We start from the raw sequence: 27,051 nt of genomic DNA, 5'->3' as shown, positions 1-27,051 counted from the left end.
GATAATTACATCTTGTCTCGTGGATACAGAGGAGGCCCTATATTACAATTAGTGGATTTGTCATTCCATCCTTAACCAACGTGATGATTTATGATATGATGGTGATGTGGGACAAGATGTGCGGAGGCCATTTTAAACCTCTGTATTCCTTCCTGTTGTATAATGTACAGGCAACTGCCAAAATAAAACAAACACTTGAGCAAATGAGGGATACAAATAGTGACGTGGTAAAACAAATCAGTGAGGAAATTCTGACCATGTATAAAAATGCCCAGTGGCCCATTACTTCAGCCGCCATGGCAAGAAGAAGAGATCTGTGACTTTGAAAGAGGGGTCTCAAAGGAGCACAGGGGGTTTAAGTATTAATATCAAACAAATGAGGTAAATATGTCATTTTTATATCACACGCCCTATTAAGACACTTTATGTTGGTGTTTACTTTATTTTGTCCGTTACTGGATATTAGGGCTGTGATGGTCACAGACTTTTGGATTTTTGGATGACTGTAATTGGCCTGCCAAATGACCGTAGTCTCTGTAATAACTGTTTTAATGAATGTTTTTGAACATTTTCACCTTTTCTCCGCTCCTGACTGCATGTAGAACTTGCGTTCCCAGTCGAGTCAATGATGTCATAATGGCTGAACTGGTGGCCATTGTGAGCAAACCAGGAAATTTACCCATCAATATGGGTTGTGACTGCAGGGAGAAATGTTACGACTGGAAGCAGAGCTGCAAACTCTCACGCATTGGTCTTCAGAACACACGTCTTTGACAGTCTTCTCACGGCACGCCACTTTTAGCTCACGCATTGGTCTTCAGAACACACACATTTGACAGTCTTCTCACGGCACGCCTCTTTTAGCTCACGCATTGGTCTTTAGAACACACACATTTGACAGTCTTCTCACGGCACGCCTCTTTTAGCTCACGCATTGGTCTTTAGAACACACACATTTGACAGTCTTCTCACGGCACGCCACTTTTAGCTCACGCATTGGTCTTCAGAACACACACATTTAACAGTCTTCTCACGGCACGCCTCTTTTAGCTCACGCATTGGTCTTTAGAACACACACATTTGACAGTCTTCTCACGGCACGCCACTTTTAGCTCACGCATTGGTCTTTAGAACACACACATTTGACAGTCTTCTCACGGCACGCCTCTTTTAGCTCACGCATTGGTCTTCAGAACACACGCATTTGACAGTCTTCTCACGGCACGCCTCTTTTAGCTCACGCATTGGTCTTCAGAACACACACATTTGACACTCTTCTCATGGCACGCCTCTTTTAGCTCACGCATTGGTCTTTAGAACACACACATTTGACAGTCTTCTCACGGCACGCCACTTTTAGCTCACGCATTGGTCTTCAGAACACACACATTTAACAGTCTTCTCACGGCACGCCACTTTTAGCTCACGCATTGGTCTTTAGAACACACACATTTGACAGTCTTCTCACGGCACGCCTCTTTTAGCTCACGCATTGGTCTTCAGAACACACACATTTAACAGTCTTCTCACGGCACGCCTCTTTTAGCTCACGCATTGGTCTTCAGAACACACACATTTAAGTCTTCTCACGGCACGCCTCTTTTAGCTTTGGAAAGTAATACTTTTATTTGTCTAATTAGTCCACAATACCAGGCAGCCATTGTGAGTGTACCCATGAGTTTACCAGTCAAATTGCCAGGGTTAGGGGTTCCAAGCCCATTTTATTCATTGTTTGCTACTACACCTTGTAAGTTTCATCACGTTGTAAGACTCCATGGTATCGCAAAGGACTCAACCACGGAAATGCCACGGCCATCCCGTTTTCAGTCAGATGTTTGTCGTCGCCCCCTCCCCCCCCCCCAAAAAACTCATGATCTTCACCCATAACTGTCGGTTATACGGTAATTGTGTCGTTCCTACTGTGTACATCATTGAGGATGCAGTAATAGAAAAAGTGTATAATTTGTATGTTACTCATCCAACTAAATAGAACTCTAAATTTCTCGACTTCAAGTTTGGCATGATTTATCTTATGCCTTCCCTTAATTATGTTGCTTGTTAAACCAGTATTGCTTTTATTAATAATCCATAGCTCTTTTGATGGGTTTGAATACTTTCAATCCAGTTGACGAATTTGCATGCATACGTTTCCCCTCTGACTGAGCCTTGCCTTGGTCGGAGCTAATGATGTGCACTGAGTGTACAAAACAATAGGAACACCTGCTCTTTCCATGACATCGACTCACCGGGTGAAGCTGTGATCCCTTATTGATGTCACTTGTTAAATCCACTTCAATCCGTGTAGATTAAGTGGAAGACGGGTTCATTAATGTTTTTGAAGACTTGAGACATTTTTGACAATTGAGACATGGATTGTGTGTTTGTGCTATTCAGTGGGTGAATGGGCAAGACAAAATATTTTTGTGACTTTTGAATGGGGTATGGTAGTAGATGCCAGGCACACCGGTTTGACCATGTCAAGAGCTGCAAAGCTGCTGGGTATTTCATGCTCAACAGTTTCCAGTGTGTATCAAGAATGGTTCGCCACCCAAAGGACATCAGCCAACTGGACACAACTGTGGGAATTATTGAAGTCAACTTTGGCCAGCATTCCATGCAACGACAAATTGAGTCTGTTCTGAGGGCATAAGGGATGTAACTCAAATATTAGGAAGGTGTTCAAATCAATCATCTTTCAATTTTAATGCCCTTCAATTTTAATGCCCTCAATTTTATCAATGGCAGCCAAGCAGCACTCGGTGTTGTCATACACCAAGCTATCTTACTTTTCTTGTGCTTCTTTCGACTTTTGATCCAATCTTGTGTCCATATTTATTCATTCAAGTCTGTGTGGTGGTAGAAGATTCTGTTTAATCTGTCAACTGTCATCTCAAAAACATCCAGCCTCACTGAGCCTTCCTGATACCCAGCAGAACTTATATGTTTAAAGTATACATTCTCACCCACTTTTTAGAAAGTGGGCTGTTTGCGTGGTCTGCAAATGTGGTGTAGCTTTTGGCAGGCCCCCCCCTTTTTTTTTTTAAAGGGAAGCAGCAGTAGATCGGAGCAGCATTCCTCAACTGGTTTCCGTGGTGTATGGTTTATTTCATTTTGATAAGTAACAGTAATGCATATTCTCTTTGTCTCCCCCCAAAACCTGTATGCTTAACCCAGCTGCTACAACAACAACAACAATCACAACCAGAGACAGGCAGTTGTAGCAGTAGGCCTTTAGTCCCTGGGCTGACCTCTCTGTCTAGCTCAGTGGTTCCCAAACGTTTTATTGTCCCGTACCCCTTCAAACATTCAACCTCCAGCTGCGTACCCCCTCTAGCACCAGGGTTAGTGCACTCTCAAATGTTGTTTTTTTGCCATCATTGTAAGCCTGCCACACACACCCACTATACAATACATTTATTAAACATAAGAATGAGTGTTTTTGTCACAACCTGGCTCGTAGGAAGTGACAAAGAGCTCTTTATAGGACCAGAGCACAAATAATATCATATTTTTGCTCTTTATTTTACCATCTTACATATAAAACCTTATTTGTTTGTCAAAAATTGTGAATAACTCACCACAGGTTAATGAGAAGGGTGTGCTTGAAAGGATGCACATAACTCTGCAATGTTGGGTTATATTGGAGAGAGTCTCAGTCTTGAATAATTTTCCACACAGTCATTGCCTGTATTTAGTTTTCATACTAGAGAGGGCCAAGAATCCACTCTCACATAGGTACATGGTTGCAAAGGGCATCAGTGTCTTAACAGTGCAATTTGTCATGGAAGGATACTCTGAGCGCAGCCCAATCCAGAAATCTGGCAGTGGCTTCTGATTTAAATTAAATTTTCACAGAACCGCTTGTTACAATTTTGATGAGGCTCTCTTGTTCAGATATCAGTAAGTGGACTGGAGGCAGGGCATGAAAGGGATAACGAATCCAGTTGTTTGTGTCATCTGTTTCGGGAAAGTAATTGCGCACCCAGCTCACTCAGGTGCTTCGCTATATCACATTTGACATTGTCCGTAAGCTTGAGTTCATTGGCACACAAATCATACAATGATGGAAAGAGCTGTGGGTTGTCCTTGTTCATGCAGACAGAGAAGAGCTCCAACTACTTAATCATAGCCTCAATTTTGTCCCGTACATTGAATATAGTTGTGGAGATTCCCTGTAAACCTAGATTCAGATCATTCATGCGAGGAAAAAACAGCACAGTTGTGTGAGAAACTCGTCATCATGCAAGCGGTCAGACAAGTGAAAATTATGGGCAGTAAAGCTCGTCTCTCAATTAAAAATAACTTGTCAACCAGCGCACTCATGTATGTTGCAAACGCGTTACATGGTCGCTGCCTATATCATTGCATAGTGCAGAAAATACATGAGAGTTCAGGGGCCTTGTTTTAACAAGGTGAACCATTTTCACTGTAGTGTCCAAAACGTATTTCAAGCTGTCAGGCATTCCCTTGGCAGCAAGAGCCTCTCGGTGGATGCTGCAGTGTACCCAAGTGGCATCAAGAGCAACTGCCTACACGCGCGTTACAACTCCATTATGTCTCCCTGTCATGACTTTTGCGCCATCAGTACCGATACCAACACATCTTGACCACCAAAGTCCATTTGATGTCACAAAGCTGTCCAGTACTTTAAAAATATCCTCTCATGTTGTCCTAGTTTCCAGTGGTTTTCAGAAAAGGATATCTTCCTTAATAAACATAACGGACATATACCAGGAGCTGTGGCAGGCCTGCCACGTCTGTTGACTCATCCAGCTGTAACGCATAGAATTCACCGGCTTGTATGTGAAGCAGTAATTGTTTCAAAACATCTCCTGCCATGTCACTGATGCGTTGTGAAACAGTGTTGTTTGATGGAGGCATTGTCTGGTATAGTTTTCTTTTGGCCTTTTCCCCCAGCATTGTCCCAGCCAAATCCGCGGCAGCAGGAATAATTTTGTCCTCCACAATAGTATGGGGCTTGCCTGTCCTAGCCACTCGGTAGCTCACCATAAAATATGTTTCCAGCCCCTTCTTATTAATGGTGTCACGCCCTGGTCGAAGTATTTTTGTGTTTATCTTCATTTATTTGGTCAGGCCAGGGTGTGACATGTGGTTTTTGTATTGTGGTGTGTTTTGTCTTCGGGTTTTGGTATATTGTGGGATTGTAGCTTAGTGGGGTGTTCTAGGTTAGTCTATGGCTGTCTGAAGTGGTTCTCAATCAGAGGCAGGTGTTTATCGTTGTCTCTGATTGGGAACCATATTTAGGCAGCCATATTCTTTGTGTTGTGGGTGATTGTCCTGAGTGTCTTGATGTCCTTGTGCTGTGTTAGTTGACACAAGTATAGGCTGTTTTCGGTTTTCGATTCGTTTATTGTTTTGTAGTGTTTTTTTGTATTGATTCGTGTTACGTTTATTTGATTAAACATGGATCGCAATATACACGCTGCAGTTTGGTCCGACTCTCCTTCACCACACCTAGAAAACCGTTACAAATGGTATCTGTAGCTTTTATACGGGTCTTACTACTCAAAAGTAGTCTTTATTCTCGCTCAAAGTCCTGTGGCTTATTATTCAAATTATCATGTTTAGTTTCAAAATGTCTGCGCAAGAGTGAAGGTTTCCCTCGAGAGAGTAACGGTTAATGTGATTGGATGTTAATTATTTGACATTGTGGTGTTATTTCGCTTAACACTAGATGGATTAATTTTATTTTTGGCAGTGAAGCGATGCTACTCCAGGCGAGGGAAAAAAACTAACCCAAATGTATAGCCCCGTTGGAACATATAAATGTACTGTTTGAAAATGTGTCCGTGTACCCTAGTTTGGGAATACCTGGTCTAGAGCATTGAATGGCACTTCAGTGCCCATGAGTAAAGTCAGTAAAGTAGTAATAGTTAATTTTGCCTCTGAAAATGTTTGTTTGGGGTTATATTTGGAAATTGGCAGTATTCAAAGAAATCTGCTCTGCATCCGTTCACTGTTCACCTACTGCTGTCTAATTTACCAAGATGTAATTAAATTGAGAATGTTGACTTTTATACTTGCTATTTGAGTTGACCTGAGACATTTCCATTGTTTTAAAGACCCTGGCCCTTTCTGCTCAGCTGAAGTTGACAGGCTTTTCTTTGTTCACAGAGGAACTTTATGACGTGATGGTCAGATGTTGTTATGGGTGGTCTTTCTGTTGGGATTAGAGCTGCTGTCTAATAAGTCGTTTTAACTTTGTTGCTCAACTTGGGCATCTAGCTGATAGTGAAATGCAAAACTACATCAGAGAAATTGTTGTTTACCCTCAGACTTGAAACGATACCTCCCAATCCCACTGATGTTTCTCAATGTTCATCAGCCCAATATCAACAAACCTGAGGCCGCTCAGCACAGCAGCAAGGAGCAAAATAAGGCACTGCTTAAAAGCTTCAGGATAATAGACTGCATTTAATTTATAAACATCTACTATCCTGCTGCATATAGTGATTATCATTCTGGCAGCTAGATCTTCAAAGTGCTGTTTCTAAAGCTTCACAGAACTTTCTCTTCCTGTTGGTAGTTAACGCTGTCCATTGCTAGCAGCCAACTCCCCTGGCTCCTCATCTCAGCCCAAATCTTTGTCTGGGTTGGCACTGAGAGTAATCTACATAGCTCCATCTCTTCCCATCCCAATGAGCCCACAGCACCATCTGGCCACCTTTCTGCAGGGTTGCAGTTTTACATACAATTTAGGAGCGGGACATCAAACCAGAGTCAACTTAAGGCAGTGAAGCTGAAAATATTATACCCATGGAAGGAAGCTACAAGGCATTGACATGAACAAAAGCAAAAAAGATGGTGGTTTATGTCATTACTATAGTTACCAACAGTTACGTTGCAGGAAGTTTAATATATTGTTTGGCTTTAATCATCGAGACATTGATATTATATTTTTTTTATTGTATGTTTAAAGCATGCAATATACTTGCAGTGAAGCCACTCAACAACTACATCACATTAGTCATCTAACAGACTCCCATCCAGAGCGACACACAGAAGCAACCAGGGTCAACGCCTTGCTCAAGGGCACGTTGACAGATCTCCCACAAGGTCAAAAACAGGTACCCGAACCAGCGATCCATCAGCCTCCGGCCCAAGCTCTCAACCGCTAGCCCTGCAAGATACCGACCCCCCACAGTTCCCAAAGAGCTCCCCTCAACTTCAACTGTGAGAGATGGAATCTAAAACGAAAATCACATTGTATGATTTTTAAGTAATTAATTAGCATTTTATTGCATGACATAAGTATTTGATCACCTACCAACCAGTAAGAATTCCAGCTATCACAGACCTGTTAGTTTTTCTTTAAGAAGCCCTCCTGTTCTCCACTCATTATCTGTATTAACTGCACCTGTTTGAACTCGTTACCTGTATAAAAGACACCATCCAAACACTCAATCAAACAGACTCCAACCTCTCCACAATGGCCAAGACCAGAGAGCTGTGTAAGGACATCAGGGATAACATTTCTCAAAGTATGATCTTTGTCCCCATGTGCAAACCATAGTCTGGCTTTTTTATGCCGGTTTTGGTGCAGTGGTTTCTTCCTTGCTGAGCGGCCTTTCAGGTTGTGTCGATATAGGACTTGTTTTACTGTGGATATAGATACTTTAGTACCTGTTTCCTTCAGCATCTTCACAAGGTCCTTTGCTGGTGTTCTGGGATTGATTTTCACTTTTCGCACCAAAGTACGTTCATCTCTAGGAGACAGAATGCATCTCCTTCCTGAGCTGTATGATGGCTGCGTGGTCCCATGGTGTTTATACTTGCGGCCTATTGTTTGTACAGATAAACATGGTACTTTCAGGCATTTGGAAATTGCTCCCAAGGATGAACCAGACTAGTGGAGGTCAACATTTAATTTTTTCTGTCTTGGCTGATTTCTTTTGATTTTCCCATGATGTCAAGCAAAGAGGCACTGAGTTTGAAGGTAGGCCTTGAAATACATCCACAGGTACACCTCCAATAGACTCAAATGATGTCAATTAGCATATCAGAAGCTTCTAAAGCCATTACATAATTTTGGGGAATTTTCCAAGCTGTTAAAAGGCACAGTCAACTTAGTGTATGTAAACTTCTGACCCACTGTTATTGTGATACAGTGAAATAATCTGTCTGTAAACAATTTTGGGAAAAATTACTTGTCATGCACAAAGTAGATGTCCTACCTGACTTGCCAAAACTATAGTTGGTTAACAAGAAATTTGTGGAGTGGTTTAAAAACAAATTTTAATGACTCCAATATAAGTGTATGTTTAACTTCAACTGTATCAACTCATACAGTACATCAAAAATCTCTTTCCAACTATTTTGCAATCTGTATGGCACAGCTGTCAATATCCTCCTGGTCCTCAAATGAACCTGGTATACTTTCCTATTTATGCTATTTTAATTCCACCTCCAACTTTATATTGGACAGACAGACCAGTTCCCTGCCTCCTCCCGCTGCCACCTCCTCCATTTTTGGGGTAATGCTGTAATCAATTGTTTGGATTGAGCGGACCTTCCCGTACAATTCTGATAACTCAATGAAAGACAACTCTACCATTCCAATATACAATATGATTTACAAACAAAATACCCATAAATACAGGTATTTTATCAACCAGCACATTTGAGTTCAGCATTAATATTTGTTGTAATATTTGTTCTATCTTTTCAGGGGGATGGAATTGAAATTGTAGCCAGCTCTGCAATGCATTTTTCAAATAAGTATCATTTTCAATTAATCGAAAATGAGACATGGCAATCTGCACAAAAGGCAAAAAGGCCATTTTTAAACAATGGATGAGATTTTCTTAGTAATCTACTTGAGAACCATTTAAGGTTCAAGTAAAAACTTTTTAATGAGTGAAGCTTTTAGAGGTTTGTGCTTTTATATTTAATCATCTCAACCCACCCAATTGATTATATAGATAGGCACTCAATTTTTTTCTGGTTTAGCGTCCCACATAAAGCTTAAAACATTTTTTTAGGAGAGCTGATTTATATATTTTGTGATATGAATACCAAGTATGTCAACTTCACCGTCAGACCATTTTATAGGTAGACTAGAGGGTAATGTAAAAGTTGTATTTTTTAAAGATCAGTACGTAATATTCTACACTCATCATAATTAGGTTTTTGTCCAGAAAAATTACCTAGATCTTCAATTAAACATGGCAGTGGTCTAGTTTGCAGACTTACTATAAAACTTGAGTCATGGGCATACATGGACACCTTTTGTTTTTAAGCCTTGGATTTCTAATCCTCATGTTGTTATTTGTTCTGATTTTAATAGCTAGCATTTCGATGGCAAAACGAATAGGTATGGTGACAGCGGACACCCTTGAACTCCTCTTGACAATCCAAAACTCTCTGAGAAGTAGCCACTATTTACTATTTTACACCTGGGGTTGTTATGTTAGCTTTACCCATTTTATTAGTATCACCGAAATTGAAAATAATCATGGTATTTATAAATAAAATCCAGTCTTACTTTATCAAAGGCCTTTTCAAAATCCGCTATAAATAAAAGACTTTGCTTCTTAGATGTTTCATGGCGTACTATTATTTCTATTAGTTGTTGTCGTAAATTATGTCCAATGTATCGTTCATGTAAAAACCTGTCTGATCAGGATGAACAATAGCTGGTAAAACCTTTTTTAATTCTATGCATTTTGCATCGCAACATTTAAGTGTAATAGGCCTTCAGTTTTTTAGACTGGATCTTTATATTTGCCATCTGGGTCTTGTTTTAATAATAGTGATATCAGACCTTCCTGCTGAGTACCTGACAGACTACCATTTCTATAGGAGTAGGTAAAACAAGGTAGCAATGGAGCTTCGGGTATATATATATAAAAAAAAGGCTTGATATACCTCTACTGGTATGCCATCAAGCCATGGGGTTTTGATTTTCTTTGGTTTGTTTTGAAGATGGTGTAATGTTAATGAAATTGCATTCATATTGTCATTTTCCCACAGTGTTTTTACTAACACACTGGCCTACTTAAATTCCTCTGCCCAAGGACATTTACACGTATGAGAAACGGTAACACCAACAGAACCTTTGCCTACTCTTTTCCCAGCTTAATTGCTTACTGTGGCATAAACAAATGTACTATCTCGGACAGCAGACAGGCAAATTGGCTTGTAATTAATTGTAAGGGATAAACATTTAGCGGACAGCGGAACCCCTTATGTCACACAAAATTGATTCTGTCAGTCCCTCTGTCCGCGGCCATTTGCAGATGTTATTATCAAACAAGTCTCAATCTCACGACAGGAAAGTAATCTTCTCTCCTCTTATACACTACATGACCAAAAGTATAAGGACACTTGTATTAATATGGAGTTGCCCCCCTTTGCTGCTATAACAGCATCCACGCTTCTGGTAAGGCTTTCCACTAGATGTTGGAACATTGCTGCGGAGACTTGCATCCATTCAGCCACGAGCATTAGTGTGACCGGGCACTGATTTTGGGCGATTAGGCCTGGCTCACAGTCAGCATTCCAATTCCCTAAGGTGTTCGATGGGGGTTGAGGTCAGGGCTCTGTACAGGCCAGTCAAGTTCTTCCACACCGATCTCGACAAACCATTTCTGTATGGACCCCGTGTTGTGTACTGGGGCATTGTCATGCTGAAACAGGAAAGGGCCTTCCCCAAACTGTTGCCACGAAGTTCGAAGCACAGAATCGTCTAGAATGTCATTGTATGCTGTAGCATTAACGTTTCCTGTCACTGGAAGTAAGGGGCCTACCACGGACCATAAACAGCCCCAGACCATTATTTATTATTTACAGTTGGTACGATGCATTGGGGGCAGGTAGTGTTCTCGTGGCATCCAGCAAACCCAGATTCGTCCATTCAACTGCCAGATGGTGAAACGTGATTCATCATTCCAGAGAATGCGTTTCCACAGCTCCAGAGTCCAATGGCAGCGAGCTTTATACCACTCCAGCCGACGCTAGGCATTGCGCATGATGATCTTAGGCTTGTGTGCGGCTGCTCAGCCATGGAAACCCATTTCATGAAGCTCCCGACCAACCTTTCTTGTGCTAACGTTGCTTCCAGAGGCAGTTTTGAACTCCGTAGTGAGTGTTGCAACCGAGGACAGACGATTTGTACATGCTTCAGAACTCTGGGGTCCTGTTCTGTGAGCTTGTGTGGCTTACCACTTCGCGTCTGAGCCGTTGTTGCTCCTAGACGTTTCCACTTCACAATAACAGCACTTAGATGACCGGGGCAGCTCTTGTCAGGCAGAAATTTGACGAACTGACTTGTTGTCCACATACTTTAGTATCTATAGTGTAGCCAGTGTTGTACCCAATGTCGTCACTTGAGTAAAAGTAAGAATGACTTAAAAGAAAATGACAAAAGTGACAGTCACCCAGTAAAATACTATTTAAGTAAAAGTGCAAAAGTATTTTGCTCTAAATATACCAATAGTATAAATCACTTCAAATTCCTTATTATTAAGCAGCCCAGATGGCAAGAATTTATTGTTTTTTTAAAAGTTTACGGATAGCCAATGTTTTTGGCCGATGGGTATCGACACGTTTGATCTATGTCTCTTCATTATTTCTCTTCATATGACAAGGATTGAAAAGGATTTGCCAGTAGATTGTCGGCTTGATTCATGACTGATAGCTAAGATTTGGAAAGTATGATGTTGACATGATCAGTCCAATCAAAGCGACTGTACATATAGTGTGATTTGACATTTTATCTGTGGCCAATGACCTTGAGCCTTCTTGGATGGGCACGGATCATTTAGAGCTTGCATCAGCAGGACAGAGAACCTACTTCTGGTAAGACGAGTGGCGGGAGAGTGTGTCTCTTTGTCAATAACAGCTGGTGCGCAATGTCTAATGTTAAAGAAGTCTCGAGGTATTGCTCGCCTTAGGTAGAGTACCTTAGGATAAGCTGTAGAACATACCATCTACCAAGGGTTCTTATCTTTATTATTCGTAGTCATACGTTTACCACCACAAACCCATGCTGGCACTAAGACAGCACTCAACTAGAAGCGGCGCTCCTAGTGGCCGGGAACTTTAATGCAGGCAAACTGAAATCTGTTTTACCTAATTTCTTCCAGCATGTCACATGTGCACCCAGAGGGAAAAAAACTCTAGAACACCTTTTCGCCACACAGAGATGCATACAAAGTTCTCAATCGCCCTCCATTTGGCAAATCTGACCATAATTCTATACTCCTGATTCCTGCTTTACAAGCAAAAACTAAAGCAGGAAGTACCAGTGACTCGCTCACTACGGAAGTGGTCAGATGATGCGGATGCTACGCTAAAGGACTGTTTTTCTAGCACAAACTGGAATATTTTCTCTGATTCTTCCAATGGCATTGAGGAATAAACCACCTCAGTCATCTTCTTCAATAGGTGCATCGACGACATACGTATCCCAACCAGAAGCCATGGATTACAGGCAACATCTGCATCGAGCTAAAGGCTAGAGCTGCTGCTTTCAAGTCGAGGGATACTAATCCGGACTCTTATTAGAAATCCTGCTATGCCCACAGATGAACCAGGATTAAGATTGAATCCTACTACACCGGCTCTGACGCTTGTCGGATGTGGCAGAGCTTGAAAACTATTACGGACTACAAAGGGAGACCCAGCTGCGAGCTGCCCAGTGACGCAAGCCTACCAGACAAGCTAAATGCCTTGTATGCTCGCTTCGTGGAAAGCAACACTGAAGCGAGCTTGAGAGCACCAGCTGTTCCAGACAACTGTGTGATCACGCTCTCCATAGCCGATGTGAGCAAGACCTTTCAAACAGGTCCACATACACAAAGCCGAGGGGCCAGACAGATTACCAGGATGTGTACTCGAAGCATGCGTGGACCAACTGGCAAGTGTCTTCACTGACATTTTCAACCTCTCCCTTACCGAGTCTGTAAAACCTACATCTGTTTCAAGCAGGTCACCATAGTCTCGGTCCCCAAGGAAGCGAAGGTAACCTGTGTAAATGATTACCACCTCGTAGCACTCAATTCGGTAGCCATGAATTGCTTTGAAAGGCTGGTCATGGCTCACAGCATCATCCTGGATACCCGAGACCCACTCCAATTTGCATACTGCCCCAACAGATCCACAGATGATGCAATCTCAATCGCCCTTCTCCACCTGGACAAAAGGAACACCTATGTGAGAATGCTGTTAATTGACTACAGCTCAGTGTTCAACACCATAGTGCCCATGAAGCTCATCACTAAGCTAAGGACCCAGGGACTAAACATCTCCCTCTACAACTGGATCACCTCCTTCTGCAACTGGATCCTGGATTTCCTGATGGGCCGCCCCCAGGTGGTAAGGGTAGGCAATAATACATTTACCATGCTGATCCTCAACACTTGTGCCCCTCTGGGTGCGTGCTTAGTCCCCTCCTGTATTCCCTGCTCAACCATGACTGCTGGGCCAAACACAACTAAAACACTATCATTAAGTTTGCTGACACAACAGTGGTAGGCCTGGTTACCGACAACGATGAGACAGCTTATAGGAAGGAGATCAGAGACCTGACAGTGTGGTGCCAGAACAACAACCTCTCCCTCAACGTGATCAAGACAAAGGAGATGATCGTTGACTACAGGAAAAGGCGGGCCAAACAGGCCCCCATTAACATCGACGGGGCTGTAGTGGAGCTGGTTGAGAGTTTCAAGTTCCTTGGCGTCCACATCACAAACCAACTATCATGGTCCAAACCCACCAAGACAGTCGTGAAGAGGGCACGACAACACATTTTCCCCCTAAGGAGACTGAAAAGATTTGGCATGGGTCCCTAGATCCTTAAGTTCTACCGCTGCACCATCGAGAGCATCCTGACCGGTTGTATCACCGCCTGGTATGGCAACTGCTCGGCATCTGACCGTAAGAAGCTACAGAGGGTAGTGCATACGGCCCAGTACATCACTGGGGCCAAGCTTCCTGCCATCCAGGACCTATATACTAGGCGGTGTCAGAGGAAGGCCCTAACAATCGTCAGAGTCCAGCCACCCAAGCCAATGACTGTTCTCCCTGCTACCGCACGACAAGTGATACAGAAGCGACCAAGTCTAGGACCAAAAGGCTCCTTAACAGGTTCTATCCCCAAGCCATAAGACTGCAAAACAATTAATCAAATGGGTACCCAGACTATTTACATTGACCCCCCCCCCCCTTTTTTTATTTTTTTTATTTGGTAAATATTTTCTTAAGTCTATTTCTTGAACTGCATTGTTGGTTAAGGGCTTGTAGTAAGTAAGCATTTCATGGTAAGGCCTACACCTGTTGTATTTGGTGCATGTGACACAGTTTGATTTGAAATAGTAAAGTACAGGTACCCCAGAAAATAATTAAGTAATATTTTAAAGTATTTTAATTTATGTACTTTACACCACTGAGTGTAGCTCTATAGATTGAGCCTGCCTCAGGGATAGAGACCCCCATATATCAAAGTCTTGATGGTTTTCAGACTTTTGACCCTTGCCACTGACTCTACAGATCACAGCCATAGGTGTCTGGATAAATTATAGCCAGACGTTCTCCACCAGGGGACGAGGAGATATTGTTGCACCTGTCTCCACATTGACTGATGATGCTACTGGTGGCTGTCAGAAACTGACAATGCAATTAATTCACTTTCAACACTTTTTTTGTTTGTTTTTGGTAGTGATGCATTCAGTTTCCTGTACTGCACATATGTCAGAGTCAAGGCCCGCGGGCCACATCCGGCCCGCGAGAAGGTTTTTTACGGCCCCTGGGATGATCTTGATTTATTATTAGAACCGGACCGCAGCAAGCCGGCAGCCCGCAGATCTTTTACACGCACCAATACTACATTTCCCACAATGCAACGGTGACGCACCGAGCAGTAGGCTGCTTCATTTCAATATTTATTGGCACAGCAGTTGTCAGCATCACAGTAAAATTAACTTTCAGATACCCATCAAAAATGGCAAAACGGAAAGTGGACACTGAGAACCGGGGTTTCAAACAAGGTGGGAGTCGGAGTATTTGTTCACGGAGGTAGCTGGAAAACCTGTGTGTCTTCTGTGTGGAGAAAGTGTGGCGGTACTGAAAGAGTATAATCTGAGACGACATTATGAAACGAAACACGCGGACAAAAACAAGAATATGGACATGGAACAAAGGCTACAAAAGGCAGAGGAATTAAAACGAGGCCTCAAATCTCGACAGGCTCTGTTCAAAAAAGCCAAATCACAAGGCCAGGCTGCTGTCAAGGCCAGTTTTATTTTGGCAGAAGAGATCGCTAAATCAGCCCGGCCATTTACGGAGGGGGATTTCATCAAAAACTGCATGATTAAAGTTTGTGACGAAGTTTGCCCAGAAAAAAGGCAACTCTTTTTAAATGTGAGTCTGAGCAGAAACACCATTGCCGAGAGAGTAGACCAGTTGTCCATCAATCTAAAAGAGCAGCTTGTGAAAAAGGGAAAAGATTTCATTGCATATTCCTTGGCTGTGGATGAGAGCACCGACATTTCTGACATTGCCCAGTTGTCAATTTTCATCCGCGGAGTGGACTCCAGCCTAAGCGTGACAGAGGAGTTTTTGGCTTTACGTCCTATGCATGGCACAACTACGGGGCATGATTTGTATGAAGAGGTGTCAAGATGTGTAAATGAGATGGAGCTGCCTTGGGAAAAACTCGTGGGTTTGACAACCGACGGAGCACCTGCGATGTGTGGACACAGGAGCGGACTGGTGGCGAAGATACGGGAAAAGATGCAAGAGGAAAACGCGACAGGTGAGCTGACAGCTTATCATTGTATCATACACCAGGAAGCGTTGTGCGGTAAAGCCTTGAAAATGGAGCATGTAATGAGCATCATCACGCGCACAGTTAACTTTATCAGAGCCAAAGGTTTGAATCACCGCCAGTTCAAGGCATTTCTGACGGAGTTAGAAACGGAGCATGGTGATTTGCCTTATCACACAGAGGTGCGATGGCTAAGCCAGGGAAAGGTGCTTCAAAGATGTTTCGAGCTTCGTGAGGAGATTTGTCTGTTCTTGGACAGCAAAGGGAAAGACACAACACAACTCCGAGACGAAATGTTTCTGTGTGAAATGGCTTTTCTGTGTGACATTACGAGTCATCTGAATGCAATGAACTTGCAGCTGCAGGGTCGGGATCGTGTCATCTCTGATATGTACAGTACAGTGAAGGCATTTAAAACCAAACTGACTCTGTGGGAGACGCAGATGCGGAAAGAAAATTTGAGCCACTTTCCCAGCTGCCAGACCATGAAAGAGAAGCTCTCTACCAGTGCGTTCCCGAGCGCACAGTTGGCTGATAAAATAGGTATGCTTGCCGCTGACTTTCGACGACGATTTGCTGACTTTGAAGCACAAAAAGCAGGTTGGAACTGCTCGGTAACCCATTTGCTGTTGACGTGGAAAGCTCACCACCAAACCTCCAAATGGAGTTGATTGACCTCCAATGCAATGATGCACTGAGGGCAAAATATGCGGCAGTGGGTGCTGCGGAGTTCGCCCGTTTCCTCCCGACACAATGCCCCAGCTGCGCATCCAGGCTGCTCAAACGTTGTCTATGTTTGGCAGCACATACCTGTGTGAACAACTGTTTTCTTTGATGAACTTGAACAAAACATCACACAGAAGTCGACTTACTGCTGAACACCTCCACTCAATTCTGAGGATTTCCTCAGCTCAGAGCCTTACCCCGAACATTGATGAACTTGTGGAAAAGATGGGACACCACCAAGTATCACCCTCAACCTCAAACAAGTGAACATTACTGTGCAATCACATATTTAGAGTTTTTACTCAGTTCAAGTTTAAAAGTTAAAGTTTAATATTTGTTTTCACTGCATGTTACTTCTCCTTAAACAAAGTGTTGTTTTTGATTAATAGATTTTTGCACTTTATTTTATTGTATTTCAATCCAATTATATTTTTAAAATATTTCAGTTGAGTGGATGATAGAAAATTGCTATTATTGTTTTTTTCTTTGAAGTAAATTTAGCCCACTTTTGCTAAAATAGAAAATATAGGCTACTGATGGTGCCTTGAATACCGGTTTCTTTCATTTAATGTTCATGTTATGGGGATTTTTATATAAAGGAAATTTGTCTTTTGTGTCTGTTGAAAATTAAAGATTACTGACAGAGCCATAAGAAAATATTGCTTTATTTATCTGATCATATTGGAATATATTTGTTAGGTTTTCAGTAGGTTCAATTAGGTTCACTAGACTATATGCGTCATTTAAAATTTTTTCAATGAACATTCGAACAGTCCGGCCCTCGGCTTGTAGCTACATTTTTTATTTGGCCCTCCGTCCATTTGACTTTGACACCCCTGCTGTACTGCATTTGAAAAGACCATAATGTCAGAGAGATGCCAAATGGAAGTAGGGTCTCCTTTTAAGTCCATACTGGGGACCAGAGAGCTAAACAGTGTAAAGGCCTAGTAAAACTGGAAGATTTGCATCAGAGTCTCTGTGGTCGTGGTGGCTCAGTTGGTAGAGCATGGCGCTTGTAACGCCAGGGTAGTGGGTTCGATTCCCGGGACCACCCATACGTAGAATGTATGCACACATGACTGTAAGTCGCTTTGGATAAAAGCGTCAGCTAAATGGCATATATTATTATTATATATTATAGAGTACTATTTTTTTTCTTACTTTAAATCTATTTACCATTGTTTTATTTAGCATTTCAATATGCCTTTACAAATGCAGCGGCTCCATTAATGAGGAAATAGCAAACTACAACACATTGTTCAGGCATGAAACCGCTGATTTAAGATGACCCTAACAATTAAACAACTTTCATCGGTCAACAACTTGATTCCCTCTCTCATTGTGTCCAACGCAGGGCCAAAGAAGACACTGTGTGTTACTATGGAAACAGGGGCAGTGCCGAACCCATCCGCCTAAATCCAGGTCTGTTTTTCTTAATGTGGAATTGCTTGTACTATTGTTCTATATCATTGCACCATACAAGCCATGCTGTTGAATGATAAACCTTTATGTATGCAGGATGGGTTTTGACTAGGAGACTATACCTCTGTATGTGAGTGCATGTTTTGAGGGATAACATGAACGTTTGGAGCAACCTCTATTCTCTAGCAATGCTGTATGTGTATGCTCCAGCAGGAATCTATGGTTTGAGTAACTCCCTGTTGGAGACCCCATGGAGGAAGCTGCAGCATGGGAAGAGACTGTTTACCAGCGTAGTGAACCAGACACTGCCTTGCGACAGCCTGGTCCATGATCTGCTCAACGTCCTCAACAACGAGGAGCTGTGAGTTCACCACGCACTTGGTATCAATAATAAAATCAATGTGACACTGTAAACGCTTCATCAATAAATGTACCTGCGCACTGTAACAAAACACTTCACATGAAGACACATTCTTGTACACTGTGTGATGCAGGTTGGCTTTTATTGGGATGGCTCATGTACTGGAGGAAGCTCTACAGGGTAGTCCCTTGCGGGCACAGCCACAAACGATGTAAAGCCAATTTTGACTTTGCAGCTGGTGGAAATCACTCAGCTCTGCCTTCAGGACAAGATTCATGTCAATAAACAACCTGCCAGTGCGGACCCCACACTCTAGTTTTCGTTTACATTTTAATGCTATCGATGTGACACACAGTACCAGTCAAAAGTTAGAACACTTAAAAATATAAATAAATTGTATTACTATTTTCTACATTATAGAATAATAATCAAGACGTCAACTATGAAATTACACATATGGAATCATGTAGTAACCCAAAAAAGGTGTTTAATTTTGTAGGTTCTTAGTTTCCACCCTTTGCCTTGATGACAGCTTTGCACACTCTTGGCATTCTCTCAACCATCTTCATGAAGTAGTCACCTGGAATGCATTTCAATTAACAGGTGTGCCTTGTTAAAAGTTAATTTGTGGAATGTCTTTCCTTAATGCATTTGAGCCAATCAGTTGTGTTGTGACAAGGTAGGGGTGGGATACAGGAGATAGCCCTATTTGGTAAAATACCAAGTCCATATTATGACCAGAACAGCTCAAATTTCAAAGAGAAACGACAGTCCATTACTTTTAAGACCATGAAGGTCAGTCAATACGGAACATTTCAAGAACTTTGAAAGTTTCTTCAGTCGCAAAAACCAGACCGCTACAGGAAAGGAAGACCCAGAGTTACCTCTGCTGCAGAGGACAAGTTCATTAGTTACCAGCCTCATAAATTGCAGCCCAAATAAATGCTTCACAGAGTGCAAGTAAGAGACACATCAACTGTTCAGAGGAGACTGCGTGAATCAGGCCTTCATGGTAGAATTGCTGCAAAGAAACCACTACTAAAGGACACCAATAAGAAAAGACTTGCTTGGGGCAAGAAACACGAGCAATGGACATTAGACCAGTGGAAATCGGTCCTTTGTACTGAAGAGTCCATATGAGAGTTTTGGTTCCAACCGCCGTGTCTTTGTGAGATGCAGAGTAGTTGAACGGATGATCTCCGCATGTGTGGTTCCCACCGTGAAGCATGGAGGTGGTGGTGTGATGGTGTGGGGGTGCTTTGCTGGTGACGCTGTCTGTGATTTACAATTCAAGGCACACTTAACCAGCATGGCAACCACAGCATTCTGCAGCAACACGCCATCCCATCTGGTTTGCGCTTAGTAGGACTATCACTTATTTTTCAACAAGTGCTTCAAGACTGTTGGAAAAGCATTCCAGGTGAAGCTGGTTGAGAGATTGCCAAGAGTGTGCAGAGCTGTCAAGGTAAAGGGTGGCTACTTTGAAGAAACTAAAATATACAACATATATTTTGATGTGTTTAACACTTTTTTTTGGTTGCTACATTATTTCATAACTATTATTCTACAATGTAGAAAATAGTACAAATAAAGAGAAACCCTTATGTGTTTAACTTTTGACTGGTACTGTATATTAAAACATAAACCGGCACAGGGCTCGACATTAACGCTTGTCCTCTTGTCCGGGTCAAGTTTTTTATTTTTATGACAGACAAGAAGAATATAGATTCGAGTTGTCTAGTGGACAAGTTAAGGAAATCACACAATCAAAATATCAAACAATTATTCCAATCAGAATTGGATCAGAAGCCGACATTGGAATTTATCCACATAATTAAAAAGGCCTACGTGTGTGTGCTCACACGAGGGAGGTGCCAGAAAATGTAGCCCAACTTTAATAACTTTTAATTACGTAAATATAGGCTAAACGCCCATCATGTTTGACATACAGTGGGGCAAAAAAGTATTTAGTCAGCCACCAATTGTGCAAGTTCTCCAACTTAAAAAGATGAGAGGCCTGTAATTTTCATCATAGGTACACTTCAACTATGACAGACAAAATGAGGAGGAAAAAATCCAGAAAATCACATTGTAGGATTTTTAATGAATTTATTTGCATATTATGGTGGAAAATAAGTATTTGGTCAATAACAAAAGTTTATCTCAATACCTTGTTATATAACCTTTGTTGGCAATGACAGAGGTCAAACGTTTTCTGTAAGTCTTCACAAGGTTTTCACACACTGTTGCTGGTATTTTGGCCCATTCCTCCATGCAGATCTCCTCTAGAGCAGTGATGTTTTGGGACTGTTGCTGGGCAACACGGACTTTCAACTCCCTCCAAAGATTTTCTATGGGGTTGAGATCTGGAGACTGGCTAGGCCACTCCAGGACCTTGAAATGCTTCTTACGAAGCCACTCCTTCATTGCCCAGGCGGTGTGTTTGGGATCATTGTCATGCTGAAAGACCCAGCCACGTTTCATCTTAAATGCACTTGCTGATGGAAGGAGGTTTTCACTCAAAATCTCACAATACATGGCCCCATTCATTCTTTCATTTACACGGATCAGTCTTCCTGGTCCCTTTGCAGAAAAACAGCCCCAAATCAGGACGTTTCCACCCCCATGCTTCACAGTAGGTATGGTGTTCTTTGGATGCAACTCAGCATTCTTTGTCCTCCAAACACGACGAGTTGAGTTTTTACCAAAAAGTTATATTTTGGTTTCATCTGATGATATGACATTCTCCCAATCTTCTTCTGGATCATCCAAATGCATTCTAGCAAACTTCAGACGGGCCTGGACATGTACAGGCTTAAGCAGGGGGACACGTCTGGCACTGCAGGATTTGAGTCCCTGGCGGCGTAGTGTGTTACTGATGATAGGCTTTGTTACTTTGGTCCCAGCTCTCTGCAGGTCATTCACTAGGTCCCCCCGTGTGGTTCTGGGATTTTTGCTCACCGTTCTTGTGATCATTTTGACCCCACGGGATGAGATCTTGCGTGGAGCCCCAGATCGAGGGAGATTATCAGTGGTCTTGTATGTCTTCCATTTCCTAATAATTGCTCCCACAGTTGATTTCTTCAAACCAAGCTGCTTACCTATTGCAGATTCAGTCTTCCCAGCCTGGTGCAGGTCTACAATTTTGTTTCTGGTGTCCTTTGACAGCTCTTTGGTCTTGGCCATAGTGGAGTTTGGAGTGTGACTGTTTGAGGTTGTGGACAGGTGTCCTTTACACTGATAACAAGTTCAAACAGGTGCCATTAATACAGGTAACGAGTGGAGGACAGAGGAGCCTCTTAAAGAAGTTTTTACAGGTCTGTGAGAGCCAGAAATCTTGCTTGTTTGTAGGTGACCAAATACTTATTTTCCCCCATAATTTGCAAATAAATTCATTAAAAATCCTACAATGTGATTTTCTGGATTTCTTTTCTCATTTTGTCTGTCATAGTTGAAGTGTACCTAATGACGAAAATTACAGGCCTCTCATCTTTTTAAGTGGGAGAACTTGCACAATTGGTGGCTGACTAAATACTTTTTTGCCCCACTGTATATAATCAAGTATAATTAACGTGTTAAGGCTTGATTCTTGAGGCACGGTTCGTTCCGCTCAAATGGTCACAAGACCAGAGAATAAAGGATCGTGCTTGTTACACATCACCCACCTTGAATCTGAGTCGAGGCGGTCTGCATATTGAAACTACTAAATCATGAACTTAATCGTTTAAAACCTGGACGTTTTATGTCATTTTATGAAGCATATTTTGTTTCTATGTTGCCTAGACAAAATAAGACCATAGACATGACTTGCTCGTAACATATTTGAGAGTAACAAACAAGGACCTCTAAATGTCTAAATATGCTCACTCATTATGGGTTTGCGAGTACCACACGTGGACATTCCACATGGCTACGTGAGGTACAAATGTGAACACTCAATATGACTTGGAGAAAGTATAGTCCTGCACACATTACGTGAATGTGAAATTGAAAAAAATAAGTACACTGCTTTAGCTGGAATCCTGCTCTTTTATCTCAACTTAATTGCAAACCTTTTAGTCAGTGAACTTTTGCTCTCCAGACAGCGCATACCTTTCTCTCTAACAGGTTTGCCAGCTTCAGAATGTACATCATGTTCTTCTGAAACTTACTTTGTCGTATTATATAACTCCAATTTTTGTTACTTTCAGTTCAGTAATGACTTTCTATTCAGTGTACAGTTCCCCCATTCACCTAGTAACATTAAAGTTGTGCTAAAGAGTTATACTTTTACAGTTGGTTCCCATCCAAAAGGAGGTTTGAATAAGAATTTGAGAACAGTGTATTTTCTATCAGTACAGTACATTTGGAAAGTATTCAGACCCCTTCCCTTTTTCCACATTTTGTAACGTTACAGCCTTATTAATTTTTTTTTCTCATCAATCTACACACTACCCCATAATAATAATAAAGGGAAAACTGGTTTTTAGTGTTATTATATTTATTAAAAAATGAAAACATACCTTATTTACATAAGAATTCAGACCATTTGCTATGATATTTCCATTGATTGTCCTTGAGATGTTTCTACAATTTGATTGGAGTCCACCTGTGGTAAATTAAATTGATTGGACATGATTTGGAAAGGCAAACACCTGTCTATATAAGGTCCCACAGTTGACAGTGCATGTCATAGTCATAGGCACCTTAAGACTCTCAGACCATGAGAAAATATTTTCTGGTCTAATGAAACCAAGATTGAACTATTTGGCCTGAATGCCAAGCGTCACGTCTGGAGGAAACCTGGCAACATCCCTATGGTGAAGCATGGTGGTGGCATCATGCTGTGGGTATGTTTTTCAATGGCAGGGACTGAGAGACTAGTTAGGATGAGGAAAGGATTAATGGAGATCCTTGATGAAAACCTGCTCCAGAGTGAAGGTTCACCTTACAACAAGACAATGACCCTAAGCACACAACCAAGACAACGCAGGAATGGCTTCGGGACAAGCCTCTGAATGTTCTTGAGTGGCCCAGCCAGTGACCGGACTTGAAACCGATCTAACATCTCTGGGGAGACCTGAAAATAGCTTTGCAGCGACACTCACCATCCAACCTGACAGAGCTTGAGAGAATTTGCAGAGAATGGGAGAAACTCCTCAAATACAGGTGTGCCAACCTAGTAGCATCATACCCAAGAAGACTGAAGTAAATGGTCTGAATACTTATGTGAATGTGATATTTCAGTTTTGCATTTTTTATAAATGAGCAAACATGCCTAGACACCTGTTTTTGTTTGCTCATTATGAATCATTGTATTGATTGATGTGGGGAGAATAAAAAATAATATATATATATATATATATATACACACACCTTAGCCAAATACATTTAAATTCAGTTTTTCACAATTCCTGACATTGAATCAGAGTAAATATTCCCTGTCTTAGGTCAGTTAGGATCACCACTTTATTTTAAGAATGTGAAATGTCAGAATAATAATAGAGTGATTTGGAGCCACTGCTCCAAAACCGTCAAAAGCCAGACTACGGGTTGCAACTGCACATGGTGACAAAGATCGTATTTTTAGGAGAAATGTCCTCTGGTCTGAAGAAAATAAAAAAAATAGAACTGTTTGGCCATAATGACCATCGTTATGTTTGGAGGAAAAAGGGGGAGGCTTGCAAGCCAAAGAACACCATCCCAACCGTGAAGCACAGGGGTGGCAGCATCATGTTGTGGGGGTGCTTTGCTGCAGGAGGGACTGGTGCACTTCACAAAATCGAAAATAAGAATTTGTTCTTAACTGACTTGCCTAGTTAAATAAATGTAAAATAAAAATAAATTGTGGGCAGAACTGAAAAAGCATGTGCAAGCAAGGAGGCCTACAAACCTGACTCAGTTACACCAGCTCTGTCAGGAGGAATGGGCCAAAATTCACCCAACTTATTGTGGGAAGCTTGTGGAAGGCTACCCTGAAATGTTTGACCCAAGTTAAACAATTTAAAGGCAATGCTACCAAATAGGGTGTAATTGAGTGTATGTAAACTTCTGACCCACTGGGAATGTGATGAAAGAAATCATATTTTAAATAAATCATTCTCTACTATTATTCAGACATTTCACGTTCTTAAAATAAAGTGTTGATCCTAACTGACCTAAGACACTTAATTTTTACTCTGATTAAATGTCAGGAATTGTGAAAAACTGAGTTTAAATGTATTTGGTTAAGGTGCATGAAAACTTCTGACTTCAACTGTATATACGTATGTGTGTATGTATATGTAATCCATTTTAGAATCATCTGAATACTTTCCGAATGCACTGTACATCCCTGACTCTTTCTGTTACAAAACTCTTAAAAGTAAAGAGAAGGTTTGAGTGAGAACGGATTCTTTCTCTATTCTTCAGGAACACCCCTGACCCAGCCCAGGAGAGCCAGGGTGAAGGGTACAGCAGCCCCATGCTCCGGGCCCTGTCCTCTGTGTGTGTTCGCTCCCCGCATTACGGCACAAGGTCAGATTCCTCCCTGTCCCTGACAGCAATTAGCTTGGCCAGAGTCACAATATAATAGAGTGGCCTATAAACCTTGCCAATGTCCCACATAGTGTTGTTATTTAATTCTGTGGTCATGGTCTCACCAATTAGCTCTCCCATTTGTCATGCGGGGCCTGCCCTCAGGGGCAGGGGCTGGAGGGTGTGAGAGCAGGGTCATATTCATAAGGTACATGGGAAAACAAAAACAATTGTTTCTTATTTGACAAATCTATTGTCATATTCATTGGTGCACACCGTAGCAAACGGGAAACGTTTTGTGAACGAAAACTATTTTCTTATTGGACAAATCCAGGTAGTACCTTTTTGTTTCAGTCCATGTTGCTCTGTTTGGTGCATAATGAATACACCCCATACATCATACAGCCCCTGGTGCATATAATCTCATCTATAACCAGCCTGCCCTCTGGCCTCGAAGTCGTGTGATTATGAAAGGTGATTGGGGAACTCCAGAATCACAATGTTTTCCCCATATTTGAAATGCACAAGCCACTCTTGTTTCACCCCTCTATTATTTCTGATGTTTTGTCTTCCTGTTTCAGGACCAATACCATTATCCTAATAGACGCATCAGGGAATGTGACCTTCACAGAGCGCACCATGCTCAACTGTGACGTCAGCCAATGGAGCACAAGCTCTTTCCAGTTCAAAATCCAGAACTGAAGACCGCTATATGGGAATCACACTCTGTGCCTTTCTGCACCCAACCTCCTCCCTATCCCTCCTTCTTCCACAGCAAGCTCTGGCTTCACAATAGTGAAATGAAAATGAAGATTGATTTGCTATTTAAAATGGTGGTGGGAGAGAGTCAAATTATGGCACTTTTTTTCAGAGAGATTGATGCACTGTTCATGTAATTGTCTTTGGGGAATACGTTTTAGCTTGACTTAGACGTGTGAATGAATTAAATCATACATAATGGGTGCTATTCTTATTTTGTTAATTGGATTCAAATATTATTTTGAGGTGTGTGCTTAAGTGTATTGCCAAAGAACAAATGTAATTTAATAACCAAAGTAAATTATTTACATTTAACATTGCATCTATTTTCTCAACACTGGCTTTGTGGCTCAGTCTGCCTTCTACTAGCCATGTTTGTTTGTGTCTTCAGTTGAAGTGTAAAATGCTAACACTCTTAGAAGCAGCAGCAGCCATCAATATCCTTCTAAAATTCTGTAATAACAATGACTGGTTTGGGTTCCTCAAGTCAGGTGTTTAACTTTTCTGTGACAGAATTATGAAGGCATATTGCAACAGCCTGCCTTATAGAATAATAGTTCATTGCCACAGATTTTGACTTTGCGACCGAGGTTTGCTTGTTAAGTAAAACAGAGGAAAGCACTTCAAATGTTTTTGTAAGTGGTAATCAAAGTGTTTTTCTTTGTTTTCCTGCCTTGTTCCACATACTGCACAGGAGAGACATTTCACAGCAAGGAAAACAAACTAAAAGGATTATTTTTGTCACTCACATCTGCAGTTTTCGGGTTTATGGTTCAAACACATATTCACATTTGTGAGAGTTACAATGGAGAGTGGCTGTTACAAATTGTGTTGATGTTCTGCCAATGATGAGGATCCTTCAGTGGTTTTCTAATGTTACTGACCTCCGGTATCCATAGAAGTTCAGAAACCTCTGTTTACCACATCACTGGTGTCTTGATATAAATTGTGAATATAGTACTTTTAATCTGTATTTATATAAACATGTTCTGTGTTTGCAGAACACGGGAGTTGTTATAACTCCAGCAAAAAATAGCTAGCTGCATGTTGCTTATGAGTGCATTTCACACAACTTTTAGATTTTAAGGCTTTTATGAATGTTCTGCTTCATACAATGCTCAAAAAAATAAAGGGAACACTAAAATAACACATCCTAGAGCTGAATGAATGAAATATTCTTTACATAGTTGAATATGCTGACAACAAAATCGCACAAAATGTATCAATGGAAATCCAATTGATCTACCCATGGAGGTCAGGATTTGGAGTCACACTCAAAATTAAAGTGGAAAACCACACTACAGGCTGATCCAACTTTGATGTAATGTCCTTAATAAAACAAGTCAAAATGAGGCTCAGTAGTGTGCGTGGCCTCCACGTGCCTGTATGACCTCCCTACAACGCCTGGGCATGCTCCTGATGAGGTGGCGGATGGTCTTCTGAGGGATCTCCTCCCAGACCTGGACTAAAGCATCTGCCAACTCATGGACAGTCTGTGGTG

At 41.6% G+C, this 27,051-nt stretch overlaps 1 protein-coding gene across 5 annotated transcripts in view; it reads left to right on the top strand.

Annotated features, from left to right (window-relative positions):
- LOC118393377 (transport and Golgi organization 2 homolog) overlaps positions 1 to 25,865 on the top strand; it is a 55,847-nt gene extending 29,982 nt beyond the window's left edge. For 4 of the 5 annotated variants that reach the window (XM_035786005.2, XM_052461720.1, XM_035786003.2 and 1 more), the window contains 4 exons: positions 17,868 to 17,935; positions 18,146 to 18,296; positions 24,687 to 24,791; positions 25,373 to 25,865. In XM_035786005.2, coding sequence (XP_035641898.1) covers positions 17,868 to 17,935; positions 18,146 to 18,296; positions 24,687 to 24,791; positions 25,373 to 25,493 — 445 coding nt within the window. In that variant the 3' untranslated portion in view covers positions 25,494 to 25,865. The remainder of the gene's footprint in view (positions 1 to 17,867; positions 17,936 to 18,145; positions 18,297 to 24,686; positions 24,792 to 25,372) is intronic. The other variant, XM_035786006.2, reaches the window with a different exon arrangement.
- The last annotated feature ends 1,186 nt before the right edge of the window (positions 25,866 to 27,051 follow it).

Source organism: Oncorhynchus keta, chromosome 14, assembly GCF_023373465.1.
Source record: "Oncorhynchus keta strain PuntledgeMale-10-30-2019 chromosome 14, Oket_V2, whole genome shotgun sequence".
Lineage (NCBI taxonomy): Eukaryota > Metazoa > Chordata > Actinopteri > Salmoniformes > Salmonidae > Oncorhynchus > Oncorhynchus keta.
The sequence above is the reverse complement of the archived record's forward strand: the minus strand, read 5'-3'. Positions and strand labels throughout refer to the sequence as shown.